Genomic DNA, 15834 nt, shown 5'->3' with positions numbered 1-15834 from the left:
CTGAGAGGGTGTTTGCAGAGATCCGCTGCACCTTTTGGATCCTCTGCGGGGGGAAGCCATTCGCCGCTTCCAGCACACCTGCACAGAATGCCATAGATGAAAATCCAGACCTGCTGTCCCCAAGATGGCTGACCTGCCAGTTGCACGCCTGCACCTCTTCAAGCCAGCCTTCCACTCCACGGGCATGGACTGCTTCGGCCCTCTAAGGTCAAACTGCGCCGGGGTGTCGGAGATTGGGGATAATCTTCAAGTGTCTCCCCACGAGGGTTGTATACTTGGACCTCTTGACCAACATCGATGCAGACTCCTTTCTGATGGCCCTTTAGAAGATTCATCTGACCAGGGAACGAACTTCCCAGGAGGTGAGAAGGAGCTGCACGAGGCCTTCGCTGGTTTGTCTCCCAACCTGCAAGAGTATTTTGCAAAACAGATTGCCTTCCGCTTCAACCCCCCCTGCAGCACCGCACTTCATAGTTTGGGAGAGAGAGATTCGCTCCATTAAGACTGCGCTCTACACTACAGTGGTCTGCCGAGGTCAAGATCAAGGACAGAACATACACCTGTCCTGTTGCCCGGTAGCTAGACCTCCCAGCTCTCCCGGATAGAGAAGACGGCAGTACGCCTGCCTTAACCCCTCCCAAGAACCCTTAAACTCTCTAGGGTAGGTGGCACCAAATCGTCCCACCTACGTAACAGCCAGTGGAATCCTGTGGCGCGTTATTCAAATACCTTAGAAATGCTATTACTTCAATTTCTCAAACATATGACTATTTTACAGCATTTTAAAGACAAGACTCTCGTTAATCTAACCACACTGTCCGATTTCAAAAAGGCTTTACAACGAAAGCAAAACATTAGATTATGTCAGCAGAGTACCTAGCCAGAAATAATCAGACACCCATTTTTCAAGCTAGCATATAATGTCACAAAAACCCAGAAGACAGCTAAATGCAGCACTAACCTTTGATGATCTTCATCAGATGACACACCTAGGACATTGTGTTATACAATACATGCATGTTTTGTTCAATCAAGTTCATATTTATATCAAAAAACAGCTTTTTACATTGGCATGTGACGTTCAGAACTAGCATACCCCCCGCAAACTTCCGGCGAATTTACTAACAATTTACTAAATTACTCACGATAAACATTCACAAAAAGCATAACAATAATTTTAAGAATTATAGATACAGAACTCCTCTATGCACTCGATATGTCCGATTTTAAAATAGCTTTTTGGTGAAAGCACATTTTGCAATATTCTAAGTAGATAGCCCACCATCACAGGGCTAGCTATTTAGACACCCAGCAAGTTTAGCCTTCACCAAACTCCGATTTTACTATTAGAAAAGTTTGATTACCTTTGGTGTTCTTTGTCAGAATGCACTCCCAGGACTTCTACTTCAATAACAAATGTTGGTTTGGTCCCAAATAATCCATAGTTATGTTCAAACAGCGGCGTTTTGTTCGTGCGTTCAAGACACTATCCGAATGGTAAATAAGGGTTACGAGCACGGCGCATTTCGTGACAAAAAAAATCTAAATATTACCGTACTTTGAAGCATGTCAACCGCTGTTTAAAATCAATTTTTATGTCATTTTTCTCGTAAAAAAGCGATAATATTCCGACCGGGAATCTGCGTTTAGGTAAATAGACGACAGAAAATAAAGCACAGGATCGACTCGTGCAAGCGCCTAAGCCCATTATCCTCTTATCGGCCACTTGCCAAAAGCGCAAATGTGTTTCAGCCTGGGGCTGGAATGACATCATTCAGCTTTTTCCCGGGCTCTGAGAGCCTATGGGAGCCGTAGGAAGTGTCACGTTACAGCAAAATCCTCAGTCTTCAATAAACAGAGACAAGAACAACAAGATCTTGTCAGAGAGGGCACTTCCTTTAAGGAATCTTCTCAGGTTTTTGCCTGCCATATGAGTTCTGTTATACTCACAGACACCATTCAAACAGTTTTAGAAACTTTAGGGTGTTTTCTATCCAAAGCCAATAATTATATGCATATTCTAGTTACTGGGTAGGAGTAGTAACCAGATTAAATCGGGTAAGTGTTTTATCCGGCCGTGTAAATACTGCCCCCTAGCCCTAACGGGTTAACCTTTCTCAGGTGCAAATTGACGGCACAATTTGGGGGCGGCTGAATGAAAGACTATTGAGAGAAAATATTAGTTCATCATAGGAGAGCAGTTGCTCCGCCCACCGGTGATGTGGAGTCTAGAAGTAACTAGAGAAAGTCCACAAGCCAAGTGATCCAGCCTATCTCCTGTGATTACCTTTTAGTTAGCATTCTTTGTTTTAGCCAGGCCAGTGTGCGTCCTTCAGAAATCACACACTCTTGGTTGACACAATTGTCAAGCCATACGCTGTGCTGTTCCTGCTCTATGTGAATCGGCGTCATTAAACCACCTCAACTGGAATCCTACCTGTGTGTCATCTGTGACCTTACAAGCACCTGGGAGAGAACACGTAGTGCTAAGAACATAGAGTCCAACAGGTCCTCCACTACAGATTGTGTGTGTGCCATTGAGGTTGAATGGGCAAGAAAAAATATTGAACTGGCTTTGAACGGCGTATGGTAATAGGTGCCAGGCTCACTGGTTTCAGTGTGTCAAGAACTGCAACACTGAGTTTTTCACGCTCAACCGTTTCCCGTGTATCAAGAATGTTCCGCTATCCAAAGGACATCCAGCCAACTTGAGGGTACTATTTAATGAAGCTGCCAGTTGAGGACTTGTGAGGCGTCTGTTTCTCAAACTAGACACTCTAATGTGCTTGTCCTCTTGCTCAGTTGTGCACCGGGGCCTCCCACTCCTCTTTCTATTCTGGTTAGAGCCAGTTTGCACTGTTCTGTGAAGGGAGTTGTACACAGCGTTGTACGAGATCTTCAGTTTCTTGGCAATTTCTCGCATGGAATAGCCTTCATTTCTCAGAACAAAAATAGACTGACGAGTTTCAGAAGAAAGTAATTTGTTTCTGGCCATTTTGAGCCTGTAATCGAACCCACAAATGCTGATGCTCCAGATTCTCAACTAGTCTGAAGGCCATTTTTTTATTGCTTCTTTAATCAGAACAACAGTTTTCAGCTATGCTAACATAATTGCGAAAGGGTTTTCTAGTGATCAATTAGCCTTTAAAATTATAAACTTGGCACGTTGTGTTAGCTAATCCGTTGGAACACAGGAGTGATGGTTGCTGATAATGGGTCTCTGTACGCCTATGTCGAAATTCCATAAAAAATCTGTAGTTTCCAGCTCCAATAGTTATTTACAACATCAATGTCTACACTGTGTTTCTGATCAATTTGATGTTATTTTAATGGACAAAAAAATGTGCTTTTCTTTCAAAAACAAGGACATTTCTAAGTGACCCCAAACTTTTGAACAGTAGTGTATATGAATAATTAAAGATTGCTAGTAGATCTTCCATCGAGTCATAAAATGTTTGATATACCTATACTTTGATGGCGTGCCATCAAGGCCTGGGGTTTTCTGTGTCTGAACGTAGTCATTTGTTAACCATAGTTCGTTCTCTAATACATTTTTTTGTATCGTCGATTCTTAGGTAAGACGCTGTCATAAAATTCTTCAAAGTTGGAAACACAAAATATATATATATATATATATATATATTCTACTTCAGTCAAAATATCCTTAGGTGAAACAAGGGTTTCTCTGTTGTTTGTAACAATTTTCTGGATGTCCTTTTTTTTCTCTGCGTTTCTATATTGAAGGTTAAATATATTATTGTTATGAAGGTTAAATATATTGAAGGTTAGATAAATTGAACCAAATTTCTCCTGAATACATTTCTCAAACTATTTTTGTTTTGCCTCTAAATTATTCAGTACTCATGTAAAACACTTTTCCACATCATTGATTTGTAATGTTTTTCTCTGAAAGTTTTGTTTTTGGGATAAAACGTTTCATTGGCCTCTAAAGGCACTCTTAAAGGCATCTAATTGGGTAAGTGGGTATGTTGAACCTATATTGTGCAAGAACAAATCTGTTATGAATTCTTTAGTTTTTGTTAGTGCTGTCAGTCAAACTGGTTAAATGTCCAAAATCCCCTTTGTGGAAAATTATGAATTGTTACATGGAGGGCTGGATAGTTTGAGCGCATTCGATCCTCTGTAGAACAATACTGTTGAATGGAGCTTCGCCACATGTCTTAAAGCCCAGCCCAGCTCTCCACTCTACCAGCTCTCTCTCTTTGTGTGGTTGCGCTCTATTGCTTGTTCCGCTCTGTGTGGTTGTGCTTATGTGGAAATGGTGGAATGATCTGTCTGACAGCTTTGCTGGCTTTGCCTTGGTCTTGTGTGACCCTGATCCGGCCTTACTAAGGAACAGTATAAACAAAGCAATTTAATAACAACCAGAGTTTGTTAGGACGTGTCAAGACCTGTGATACCTCAGGGCAGTGGGGTTAGACATGGTGCTCGGTATTAGAGTTTGAAATAATTTCACTATTGGAGTAGTATCATAAATGTGTTGCATATTCAAAATCCATGTGGGGTTTATTAGCTTAAGTTTGTGACCCGAGCACTGCTGCGCGAGGGAGAGGGTGGCGCTCTATTGCTGCAGCTGTGGAGGGGCCAGTGTGAGATGGGAGGGAGAGAGGGTGGCGCTCTATTGCTGCAGCTGTGGAGGGGCCGGTGTGAGATGGGAGGGAGAGAGGGTGGTGCTCTATTGCTGCAGCTGTGGAGGGGCCGGTGTGAGATGGGAGGGAGAGAGGGTGGTGCTCTATTGCTGCAGCTGTGGAGGGGCCGGTGTGAGATGGGAGGGAGAGAGGGTGGCGCTCTATTGCTGCAGCTGTGGAGGGGCCGGTGTGAGATGGGAGGGAGGGTGGTGCTCTATTGCTCCGGTGTTGGAGGTGCCGGTGTGAGATGGGAGGGAGGGTGGCGCTCTATTGCTGCGGCTGTGGAGGGGCCGGTGTGAGATGGGAGGGAGAGAGGGTGGCGCTCTATTGCTGCGGCTGTGGAGGGGCCGGTGTGAGATGGGAGGGAGAGAGGGTGGCGCTCTATTGCTGCGGCTGTGGAGGGGCCGGTGTGAGATGGGAGGGAGGGTGGCGCTCTATTGCTGCGGCTGTGGAGGGGCCGGTGTGAGATGGGAGGGAGGGTGGCGCTCTATTGCTGCGGCTGTGGAGGGGCCGGTGTGAGATGGGAGGGAGGGTGGCGCTCTATTGCTGCGGCTGTGGAGGGGCCGGTGTGAGATGGGAGGGAGGGTGGCGCTCTATTGCTGCGGCTGTGGAGGGGCCGGTGTGAGATGGGAGGGAGGGTGGCGCTCTATTGCTGTGGAGGGGCCGGTGTGATGGGAGGGAGCAGACGGAGGGAGAGAGGAACTTCTGTGAGTGCTGTTTATTGTTCATTTCACTTTTGTATATTATCTACCTCACTTGCTTTGGCAATGTTAACATATGTTTCCCATGCCCATAAAACCCCTTGAATTGAATTGAGAGGGAGATTGCAGTAGTACTCACAGAAGTATTCATAATACTAACATCCGTTTGGATATTCAAAAATTCTACGTCCCTAGCTTGGGCCTGTTGGTTTTGGCAACCAGCCTTTCCTCTCTCACCTCTGACTGGGCCATGGGAGTCTGCCTCCGACAGGAAAACACTGCCACCCTTCATTCGAGGAGAAAGGGGGTGGAACACGGGGAGAGGAGCAAAGGTGACACTCCCTCACTCCACCCAACCCCTGTTGTGATGAAACCTGCCGTTCTTCTCCTTCTCACTTGGCCGAGAACCACCGGTTTTGAGTTTTCCGACTCTTCCCTCTTCTCAGGAACACAGTGTTGCTTTCAGAAGTCAAAGAATTTTCCCCCGAGGGACACCAAATGTTAAATCTTAGCTAGCTCCTATTTAGTAAATCATTGCGCGCCTTCCCGGGATTCAACAGCTGTGCTGCAAATGTCTCCCTGCTGTTGTGAACTCTTGTAGCTCTGTAGCCTTGTTGTCCACTTGTAGTAGGCTTGTGACAGTAGCCCTGTAATGGTTTACTACTGCCGTGACTCCCACCAGGTCACTCTGACTACCATTATGGCTTCAAGGCCTACAACGGGAAGGACGGCGCCTACGGACAGAAGTTTGGTGCTCCAGTCACCTATTACTACAACAACATGAGCAGCAATGACCTGTACACAGTGGACCAGGGCCTGCTCAAGGACTATGTCAAAAGGCAGATGTGAGTACTACCTACCGTTGGTTACTTTGCTTTAAATGTACTACCATTGGTTACTACGCTTTACAGGTCAATGTTTCAAGAGGAAGCAGATATGACTGTTGTTCAGCCTTGGAATAGTGTAATATAATATATGCCATTTAGCAGACACTTTTATCCAAACCGACTTAAACATGCATGCATACTTTCTCATATGGGTGGCCCCAGAATATAACATGGAATCTGAATCAATGTGGCTTATAGGCTTGCACTATTTCCATTATCAAATTCCATCTCCTAAACAACTGATGACAATTGAAATTACGTTTATCTCCAACTCAAACGAAACTGAACGTAGGCAAATACACTGCTCAAAAAAATAAAGGGAACACTTAAACAACACAATGTAACTCCAAGTCAATCACACTTCTGTGAAATCAAACTGTCCACTTAGGAAGCAACACTGATTGACAATAAATTTCACATGCTGTTGTGCAAATGGAATAGACAACAGGTGGAAATTATAGGCAATTAGCAAGACACCCCCAATAAAGGAGTGGTTCTGCAGGTGGGGACCACAGACCACTTCTCAGTTCCTATGCGTCCTGGCTGATGTTTTGGTGACTTTTGAATGCTGGCGGTGCTTTCACTCTAGTGGTAGCATGAGACGGAGTCTACAACCCACACAAGTGGCTCAGGTAGTGCATCTCATCCAGGATGGCACATCAATGCGAGCTGTGGCAAGAAGGTTTGCTGTGTCTGTCAGCGTAGTGTCCAGAGCATGGAGGCGCTACCAGGAGACAGGCCAGGACACCAGGAGACGTGGAGGAGGCCGTAGGAGGGCTACAACCCAGCAGCAGGACCGCTACCTCCGCCTTTGTGCAAGGAGGAGCAGGAGAAGCACTGCCAGAGCCCTGCAAATTGACCTCCAGCAGGCCACAAATGTGCATGTGTCTGCTCAAACGGTCAGAAACAGACTCCATGAGAGTGGTATGAGGGCCCGACGTCCACAGGTGGGGGTTGTGCTTACAGCCCAACACCGTGCAGGACGTTTGGCATTTGCCAGAGAACACCAAGATTGGCAAATTCGACACTGGCGCCCTGTGCTCTTCACAGATGAAAGCAGGTTCACGCTGAGCATGTGACAGAGTTTGGAGACGCCGTGGAGAACGTTCTGCTGCCTGCAACATCCTCCAGCATGACCGGTTTGGCGGTGGGTCAGTCATGGTGTGGGGTGGCATTTCTTTGGGGGGGCCGCACAGCCCTCCATGTGCTCGCCAGAGGTAGCCTGACTGCCATTAGGTACTGAGATGAGATCCTCATACCCCTTGTGAAACCGTATGCTGGTGCGGTTGGCCCTGGGTTCCTCCTAATGCAAGACAATCCTAGACCTCATGTGGCTGGAGTGTGTCAGCAGTTCCTGCAAGAGGAAGGCATTGATGCTATGGACTGGCCCGCCCGTTCCCCAGACCTGAATCCAATTGAGCACATTTGGGACATCATGTCTCGCTCCATCAACCAACGCCACGTTGCACCACAGACTGTCCAGGAGTTGGCGGATGCTTTAGTCCAGGTCTGGGAGGAGATCCCTCAGGAGACCATCCGCCACCTCATCAGGAGCATGCCCAGGCGTTGTAAGGAGGTCATACAGGCACGTGGAGGCCACACACACTACTGAGCCTCATTTTGACTTGTTTTAAGGACATTACATCAACGTTGGATCAGCCTGTGGTGTGGTTTTCCACTTTAATTTTGAGTGTGACTCCAAATCCAGACCTCCATGGGTTGATAAATTGGATTTCCATTGATTATTTTTGTGTGATTTTGTTGTCAGCACATTCAACTATGTAAAGAAAAAAGTATTTAATAAGATTATTTCATTCATTCAGATCTAGGATGTGTTGTTTAAGTGTTCCCTTTATTTTTTTGAGCAGTATATTTAGCCTCAACTTTTCCCACATTATATCATTGTATTCCCTGACAAGGGCTTTGCTGAACATGCCTTCATAATAAAGGCATTTTAATTATAGGAAGAGTACCTTGATCCTCCTTGTTTTTGAACTTTCGCATCTCTCCGTAGTGAGTACTACTTCAGCCTTGACAACCTGGAGCGGGATTTCTTCCTGCGCAGGAAGATGGACCAGGAGGGCTTCCTGTCACTTGGTCTGATTGCCAGCTTCCACAGGGTGCAGGCCCTCACCACTGACGTCAACCTCATTATAGAGGTACACTGTGTTCCTTATTTACATGTTTATATAGCCAGATGGCTTTAGTCCCATAAATAACTAAATACGTTTCTATGCCTCATCAGCTGTATAATTTGTATGTAATTCATTGCTTTTCATCAAGCTTTGACTTGTAAAAACCAGTTTCTGCAGACTACTAAATAGGACTGATCTCTCTTTAAACGTTTTTTAATATCTATCAATCTACAAAAGTATGTGTACACCTCTTAAAATTTGATGATTTGACAATATCAGCCACACCCGTTGCTGACAGTTGTATCCAATCGATCACACAGACATGCAATATTGATAGACAAACATTGGCAGTAGAATGGCCTTACTGAAGAAATGAAATGTTTTTCCATGGCTGAGCAGCCACCCACAAGCCTAAGATCACAATGCGAAGTGTCAGCTGGAGTGGTGTAAATTTTGCTGCCATTGGACTCGGGAGCAGTGGAAATTCGTTCTCTGGAGTGGTGAATCACGCTTCACCTTCTGGCAGTCCAACGGACGAATCTGGGTTTAGCGGATGCCAGGAGAACACTACCTGCCCCAATGCATAGTGACAACTGTAAAGTTTGGTGGAGGAGAATTAATGGTCTGGGGCTGTTTTTCATGGTTCGGGCTAGGTCCCTTAGTTCCAGTGAAGGGAAATGTTAATGCTACAGCATACAATGACATTCTAGACGATTCTGAGCTTCAAACTTTCTGGCAACAGCTTGGGGAAGGCCCTTTCTTGTTTCAGCATGACACTACCCCCATGCGCAAAATGAGGTCCATACAGAAATGTTTTTTCGAGATCTGTGTGGAAGAATTGACTGGCCTGCACAGAGCCCTGATCTCAACCTCATCAAACACCTTTCGGATTAATTGGAACGCTGACTACGAGCCAGGATTTTCCTTCACTCTGCGGTCCAACTCATCCCAAACCATCTCAATTGGATTGAGGTCGGGTGATTGTGGAGGCCAGGTCATCTGATGCAGCACTCCATCACTCTACTTCTTGGTCAAATAGCCCTTGCACAGCCTGGAGGTGTGTTGGGTCATTGTCCTATTGAAAAACAAATGATAGTCCCACTAAGCGCAAACAAGATGGGCGGGCGTATCGCTGCAGAATTCTGTGGTAGCCATGCTGGTTAAGTGTGCCTTGGTTAAGTGTCCTCATGAGAGACAGTTTCATCATAGCGCTTGATGGTTTTTGTGACTACACTTGAAACGTTTCAAAGTTTTTGAAATGTTCCGTATTGACTGACCTTCATGTCTTAAAGTAAGGATGGACTGTCGTTTCTCTTTGCTTATTTGAGCTGTTCTTTTCATAATATGTTCTTGGTCTTTTACCAAATAGGTCTATCTTCTGTATACCACCCCTACCTTGTCACAACACAACTGATTGGCTCAAACGCATTAAGGAAATAAATAAATTCTACAAATTAACTTTTAACAAGGCACACCTGTCTAATTGAAATGCATTCCAGGTGACTACTGTGGTGGTTAATTTCTGCATTACCAAATGAGGAGAGTTACAAACACACCAGTCTGAGTTAAACTACATCTTTAATACTTAAGATACTTTTGCAAAAGCACTTGACCTTCAATAATGCACACTCGAACACAATGGCTACTGAGATATTTTATACCCAAATATCCACCCCCTTTTGACAAACCACAGATAGTTAGGAACGGTTCACAAAGAAAGACTGTTTACTTTAGAGAGGAGTATCTAGATCGCGTTCGCTATAAATTATCGTTCAGTTTGATCCCTAATGACGAGGTTCTAATCTCGTCCCTGGTACTTCATAGAACAAAAACACCATTTCATCCAATGGCATATATCAATTGTCAACTCTAGATACTCCCATCTCAAGCAAACCCCCTCTTGACCCCACTCCTGGACAGGCTCACTGGGGGGAGTGAGCCTCTAGGCCATATATTATCACAGGATAAGTGCGAGGTCTAAGAGAGGACATACAATGGTCCCAGACACTGCCATAAACCTCCAATAAACCTCCCACAATAAAGAAAAGGAGGGAGTGACTTGCTCACAGACATTGTGGAGACAAGTCATTGGTTCCCCATTAATCACGCCATCCCTTCACATGGTTTAAGAATAGGTAAAGACACATTCGCATATAAAAGACAAGTCTGGCCTCTCCCCTCTCTGGGCCCCCAGTGACTGAGCCCCCAGTGACTGAGCCCCAGCTAAGCGAAACGTGCAACTGAAAGGACACTTTCTAAAGACAAGTATCTCACATTAGCATATTATACTTGACTTTTTCCACATTTTGTTATGTAACAGCAGTATTCTTAATTTGATTCAATTGTATTTTTTCCTCATCAATCTACACACAATACCCCATAATGATAAAGCAAAAAATATCAGATTTACATAAGTAATCAGACCCTTTACTCAGTGCTTTGTTGAAGCACCTTTGGCAGCGATTACAGACTCGAGTCTTCTTGGGTGTGATGCTACAAGCTTGTAGCATCATACCCAAGAAAATATATATATATATATATATTTATATATATATACTTGTGTATTGATTTTAAGAAAGACATTGATGTTTATGGTTGGCGCAACGTGTACCTAAGCGATTATATGCAACGCAGGACAGGCTAGATAAACTAGTAATATCATCAACCATGTGTAGTTAACTAGTGATTATGATTGATTGTTTTTTATAAGATAAGTTTAATGCTAGCTAGCAACTTACCTTGGCTTCTTACTGCATTCGTGTAACAGGCAGGCTCCTCGGAGTGCAATGTAAAGCAGGTGGTTAGAGCGTTGGAGTAGTTAACCGTAAGGTTGCAAGATTGAATCCCTGAGCTGACAAGGTAAAAATCTGTCGTTCTGCCCCTGAACAAGGCAGTTAACCCACCTTTCCTAGGCCGTCATTGAAAATAAGAATGTGTTCTTAACTGACTTGCCTAGTTAAATAAAGGTAAATAAATAAATCGGCCAAATCGGCGTCCAATAATACCGATTTCCGATTGTTATGAAAACTTGAAATTGGCCCTAATTAATCGGCCATTCTGATTAATCGGTCGACCTCTACTCTGGAGCAGGTTTTCATCAAGGATCTCGCTCTACTTTTCTCCGTTCATCTTTCCCTCGATCCTGACTTGTCTCCCAGTCCCTGCTGCTGAAAAACATCTCTATGGCATGACACTACCACCATTCTTCACCGTAGGGATGGTGCCAGGTTTCCTCCAGACGTGACGCTTGGCATTCAGGCCAAAGAGTTCAATCTTGGGTTCATCAGACCAGAGACTCTTGTTTCTCGTGGTCTGAGAGTCCGTTCGGTACCTTTTGGCAAGTCTTAGCGGACTCTCATGTGCCTTTTACTGAGGAGTGGCTTCCATCTGGCCACTCCCAGAAAGGCTTGATTGGTGGAGTGCTGCAGAGATGGTTGTTTTTCTGGAAAGTTTACCCATCTCCACAGAGGAACTCTGGAGCTCTGTCAGTGACCATTGGGTTCTTGGTCACCTCCCAGACCAAGACCCTTCGCCCCCAATTGCTCAGTTTGGCCAGGCGGCCAGCTCTAGGAAGAGTCTTGTTGGTTCCAAACGTCCTCCATTTAAGAATGATGGACCACTGTGTTCTTGGACCTTCAATACTGCAGGTGTTTTTTGGTACCCTTCCCAGATCTGTGCCTCGACACATTCCTGTCTCAGAGCTCTACGAACAATTCCTTCAACCTCATGGCTTGATTTTTGCTCTTGCGTGCACTGTCAACTATGGGACCTTATTTAGACAGGTGTGTGCTTATCAAATCATGTGCAATCCATGGAATTTACCACAGCTTGCAGTCTTGTTTACGTGCTGCTGTGCGTTTTGTTGCCAATCTTATTTTGCTACCTGACTACCTCACTGTTTTTACTTTTTCATTACCGTATATTTTTAGTTTTTCCCTCACTCAACTTTTTTCATTCAACTTTTTCACCCCGGAGGTTTTATCTGGACATGGTTCGTCAGGACTTCAAACAGCCGAAGCTAAGTAACATTAACATGATGCCTTCTAATTGCAGTCGTTGTACTTATAATATACAGGAGAACGATCGCCTTACGGCAAGGATAGCTGTGCTGCAAGCCCAGCTTCAGACGCAATCGTTAGGCAAGGGTAATTTCAGTGTAGGAAAGGATGAAACGGCGTCTGTGCCACCAGTAAGTACAGATAGTAACGTTAGTATAAACCCCCTCGCACGGTCCCCGCAGCCGGACAACTTTCTCATGGCTTCTGGAGGGAAATGCTGTAGGAATGCTCAACCGGTGTCGCTTATTCAGCCGACAGAAACTTTCAACCGGTTCTCCCCATTAAGCGAGTCGGAGTCGGAGGCCGAAACTTCTCTGGTCTCTACTCCTCCCATTGTGGGGTCTGAGACGCCGAAGGCTCCCACCATTAGCTCTGACAAATTGAAAACCCTAGTCATTGGCGACTCCATTACCTGCAGTATTAGACTTAAAACGAATCATCCAGCGATCATACACTGTTTACCAGGGGGCAGGGCTACCGACGTTAAGGCTAATCTAAAGACGGTGCTGGCTAAAGCTAAAACTGGCGAGTGTAGAGAGTATAGAGATATTGTTATCCACGTCGGCACCAACGAGGTCATTGCTTGCTGTTTGGGGTTTTAGGCTGGGTTTCTGTACAGCACTTTGAGATATCAGCTGATGTACGAAGGGCTATATAAATACATTTGATTTGATTTTGATTTAATGAAGTTACATCTAATCAAGAAACATTTCAAGGATGATCAATGGAAGCAGGATGCACCTGAGCTCAATTTCGAGTGTCATAGCAAATTGTCTGAATACTTATGTAAATAAGATACTTTTTTATTTTTTGTAGATTTGAAAAATTACGAAAACCTGTTTATGCTTTATCATTGTGGGGTATTGTGTTGAAAGGCAATGCTCTTAACCGCAAGGCTACCTGCCACACACTTTAAACCCCATATGCTCCTTTGACACCCCTCTTTGAAAGTCACTGAGATTTCTTCTTTTAGCCATGGTAGCCAAAATAATGGGCAAACTGGGCATTTTTATACATGACCCTAAACTGAGAAATGGAGAGGGATTCCTCTGCCCTTAATGCACCACCATCAAGCAGCTTAGGGAAGAGACCCTCCGGCTGCAAGCTCGGCTGCGAGAAAAGGATGACCTGCTTTCTATCTACACCAACCTTGCTTTAGTCTAGGCAAACCCAATCTCAGTTTTAAATGCCTCCTATAGCAAAGCTGTTGATGAGTCAAGCGGCGTTGATCTGTCCCAATCCAACAGACAGATGTTCAGCTCAACTCCGCGGCCCATGGGAGACTGGACACTCACACACTCACAAGGTGTTGACCTGTCCCAATCCAATGGACAGATGTTCAGCTCAACTCCGCGGCCCATGGGAGACTGGACACTCACAAGGCGTATGAGATCGGGAAGGCAGTCTGGCCACCCTTCATCTATCCGAGAAGATCTGATCCAGCTATCAAACAGCTTTGAGACGGACCTAACAGCCCCGGGAGTCAGCACGGATCCTGGGAATATACCAAAAACCCGCGGCCGCCCAGTGTCACCCACACCCATGGCCACCCCACACAGTTCAGCAGGTCGCTGAATCAAGACAGAACGGTCTCGTGCCATCCTCCTCCTTTCTGGGGTTTCCGATGCCATCGACTGGTGCGAAGAGTCAAGTTAGCCTGACTTGAAGCCTCCATCCGCCCTGCCTGAGTCAGTCCCATCCCACTCCCTCGCTTCCTTCCCGATCGGATTCCATCACGAGCACCATCATTGTGGGCAGCTCAACAGCGAGATTTGCTGCATTCTGTGGAACGACCAAGGTCCACTGTCACCCAGGAGCCCGTATCATGATATCAACTCCCTCCTGTCCATGGATCTGACAAACTACTTCAATATTGACACCATCGTCACTCAAATATGTTTTAATGACCTCCGCTTTAGGCGATCTGAGGAACTTAGGGAGGACAAAAACAAAAAAAGTGAACACCCTCGCGAGCACAGGGAAGTGAATAATTATTTCTGGCCCCCTCCCGTGCTATCGAAGGGGTTTGGAAAGTTTTTAGCCGACTCGTTGCCCTAAACGAGAATCTGATGTAACTTTGCAAAGAAGGGAATGCCTCTTCTTTGATTTGCTGTGGCTGCAACCAGCAATTTTTAAAAGAGACGGGATTCACCCTAACCACAGGGGTTCCAGGATTATTTCCAGCAACATTATGAACTGTTTTAGAAACTGATGGACAGGGTCTGGTAGTTCTCCAGTCCTCACTATAAGCAACACAGGACTTGGAAAGCATATCAACTCACTTAGAAATGGCACTATGGTTATTGTGAGTAACTGAATTGATGTTCCTTCCACTAACTGTCTTCTAGTGAGTTTATACAAAATGTCTTCTCCTACCATTCTGATACATTGGAGCCTGTCAGAAAACCAGATTTTTAACGTTAATAATTTGGTTATTCCTCTCGTTACCTCAAGGCTGATGCCCCAGGGGCAGAGTGGCCCACACTCATTGAATATGTTGCTTTTAAATGTTTGGTTTTACTAGTGATTGCTCTTTCTCGTGAATGACCCAGTTTTTTTTTTGCATGTTTCTCACTGAAACATGACTGTCTTATTATAGTGTCGCTCGTATTACAGCCTCTGCCCCGACAACATCTTTTCATACTCTATCGGAAAAGAGAGGGGGGACAGGCTCTATTTTTACTAATGCTCTCAACTGTGAGGACAATTTGTTTGTCGTCTTGATCTTTTGAGCATCATGCTATAATTTTAAAGTATCAGCCACCAGTGCTGGCTATAACCCTGTATAGGCCATCAAAGCACTGCCCCACTTTCTTTACTCATTTCTCTGAACTTTTGTCTATTGTCCTTGAGATATATTAATGTTGACAGACTGACTCTGAGGCCAATGCATTTATGAATCTTTTGAGCTCTATGGAATTTATTCAACATGTTACTGGGCCTACCCGTAACCTCGGCCATACTCTGGACCTGGTTATTACAAAGGAGCTTTCTATTGACATATCTTGTTGTTGATGTTGCTTTATCTAAATGTGATGTCTTTGCGGCAGATAACAATCATTAGGCTGGCTATCAGTCAAGCAAAACCTGATGAGCATTTTGTGCCCTAGCCTACTATGAAAAGGCATATGGATTTATATTTTCCCTGGTTGACACAGACATTCTCAGGAAATTGATATCACAAATGTAAGCCTTCCACCTGCCTTCTTGATCCCATGCCCTACCACCTTCTTCAAAACAGTTTTTAATGGCACATCTGAAGAAGTGCAAGCTATTGTTAATCACTCCCTGTTCACAGGCACTTTCCCCTCTGCACTAAATACTGCTATGGTGAAACACCTTCTGAAGAAAAGTAATCTAGATTATTCAACTCTTAGCAGCACAGAGACAGTCTTTAGTTAAAC

At 44.9% G+C, this 15834-nt stretch overlaps 1 protein-coding gene across 4 annotated transcripts in view; it reads left to right on the top strand.

Annotated features, from left to right (window-relative positions):
• Positions 1 to 15834, top strand: part of LOC115197227 (La ribonucleoprotein 1, translational regulator) — a 111210-nt gene that overhangs the window by 63594 nt on the left and 31782 nt on the right. For all 4 annotated transcript variants that reach the window (XM_029758560.1, XM_029758562.1, XM_029758559.1 and 1 more), the window contains exons 7-8: positions 6033 to 6195; positions 8252 to 8396. In XM_029758560.1, coding sequence (XP_029614420.1) covers positions 6033 to 6195; positions 8252 to 8396 — 308 coding nt within the window. The remainder of the gene's footprint in view (positions 1 to 6032; positions 6196 to 8251; positions 8397 to 15834) is intronic.

The sequence above is a fragment of the Salmo trutta genome, chromosome 7, assembly GCF_901001165.1.
Source record: "Salmo trutta chromosome 7, fSalTru1.1, whole genome shotgun sequence".
NCBI classification, from domain to species: domain Eukaryota; kingdom Metazoa; phylum Chordata; class Actinopteri; order Salmoniformes; family Salmonidae; genus Salmo; species Salmo trutta.
This window is presented reverse-complemented; position numbering and strand designations above follow the sequence as displayed.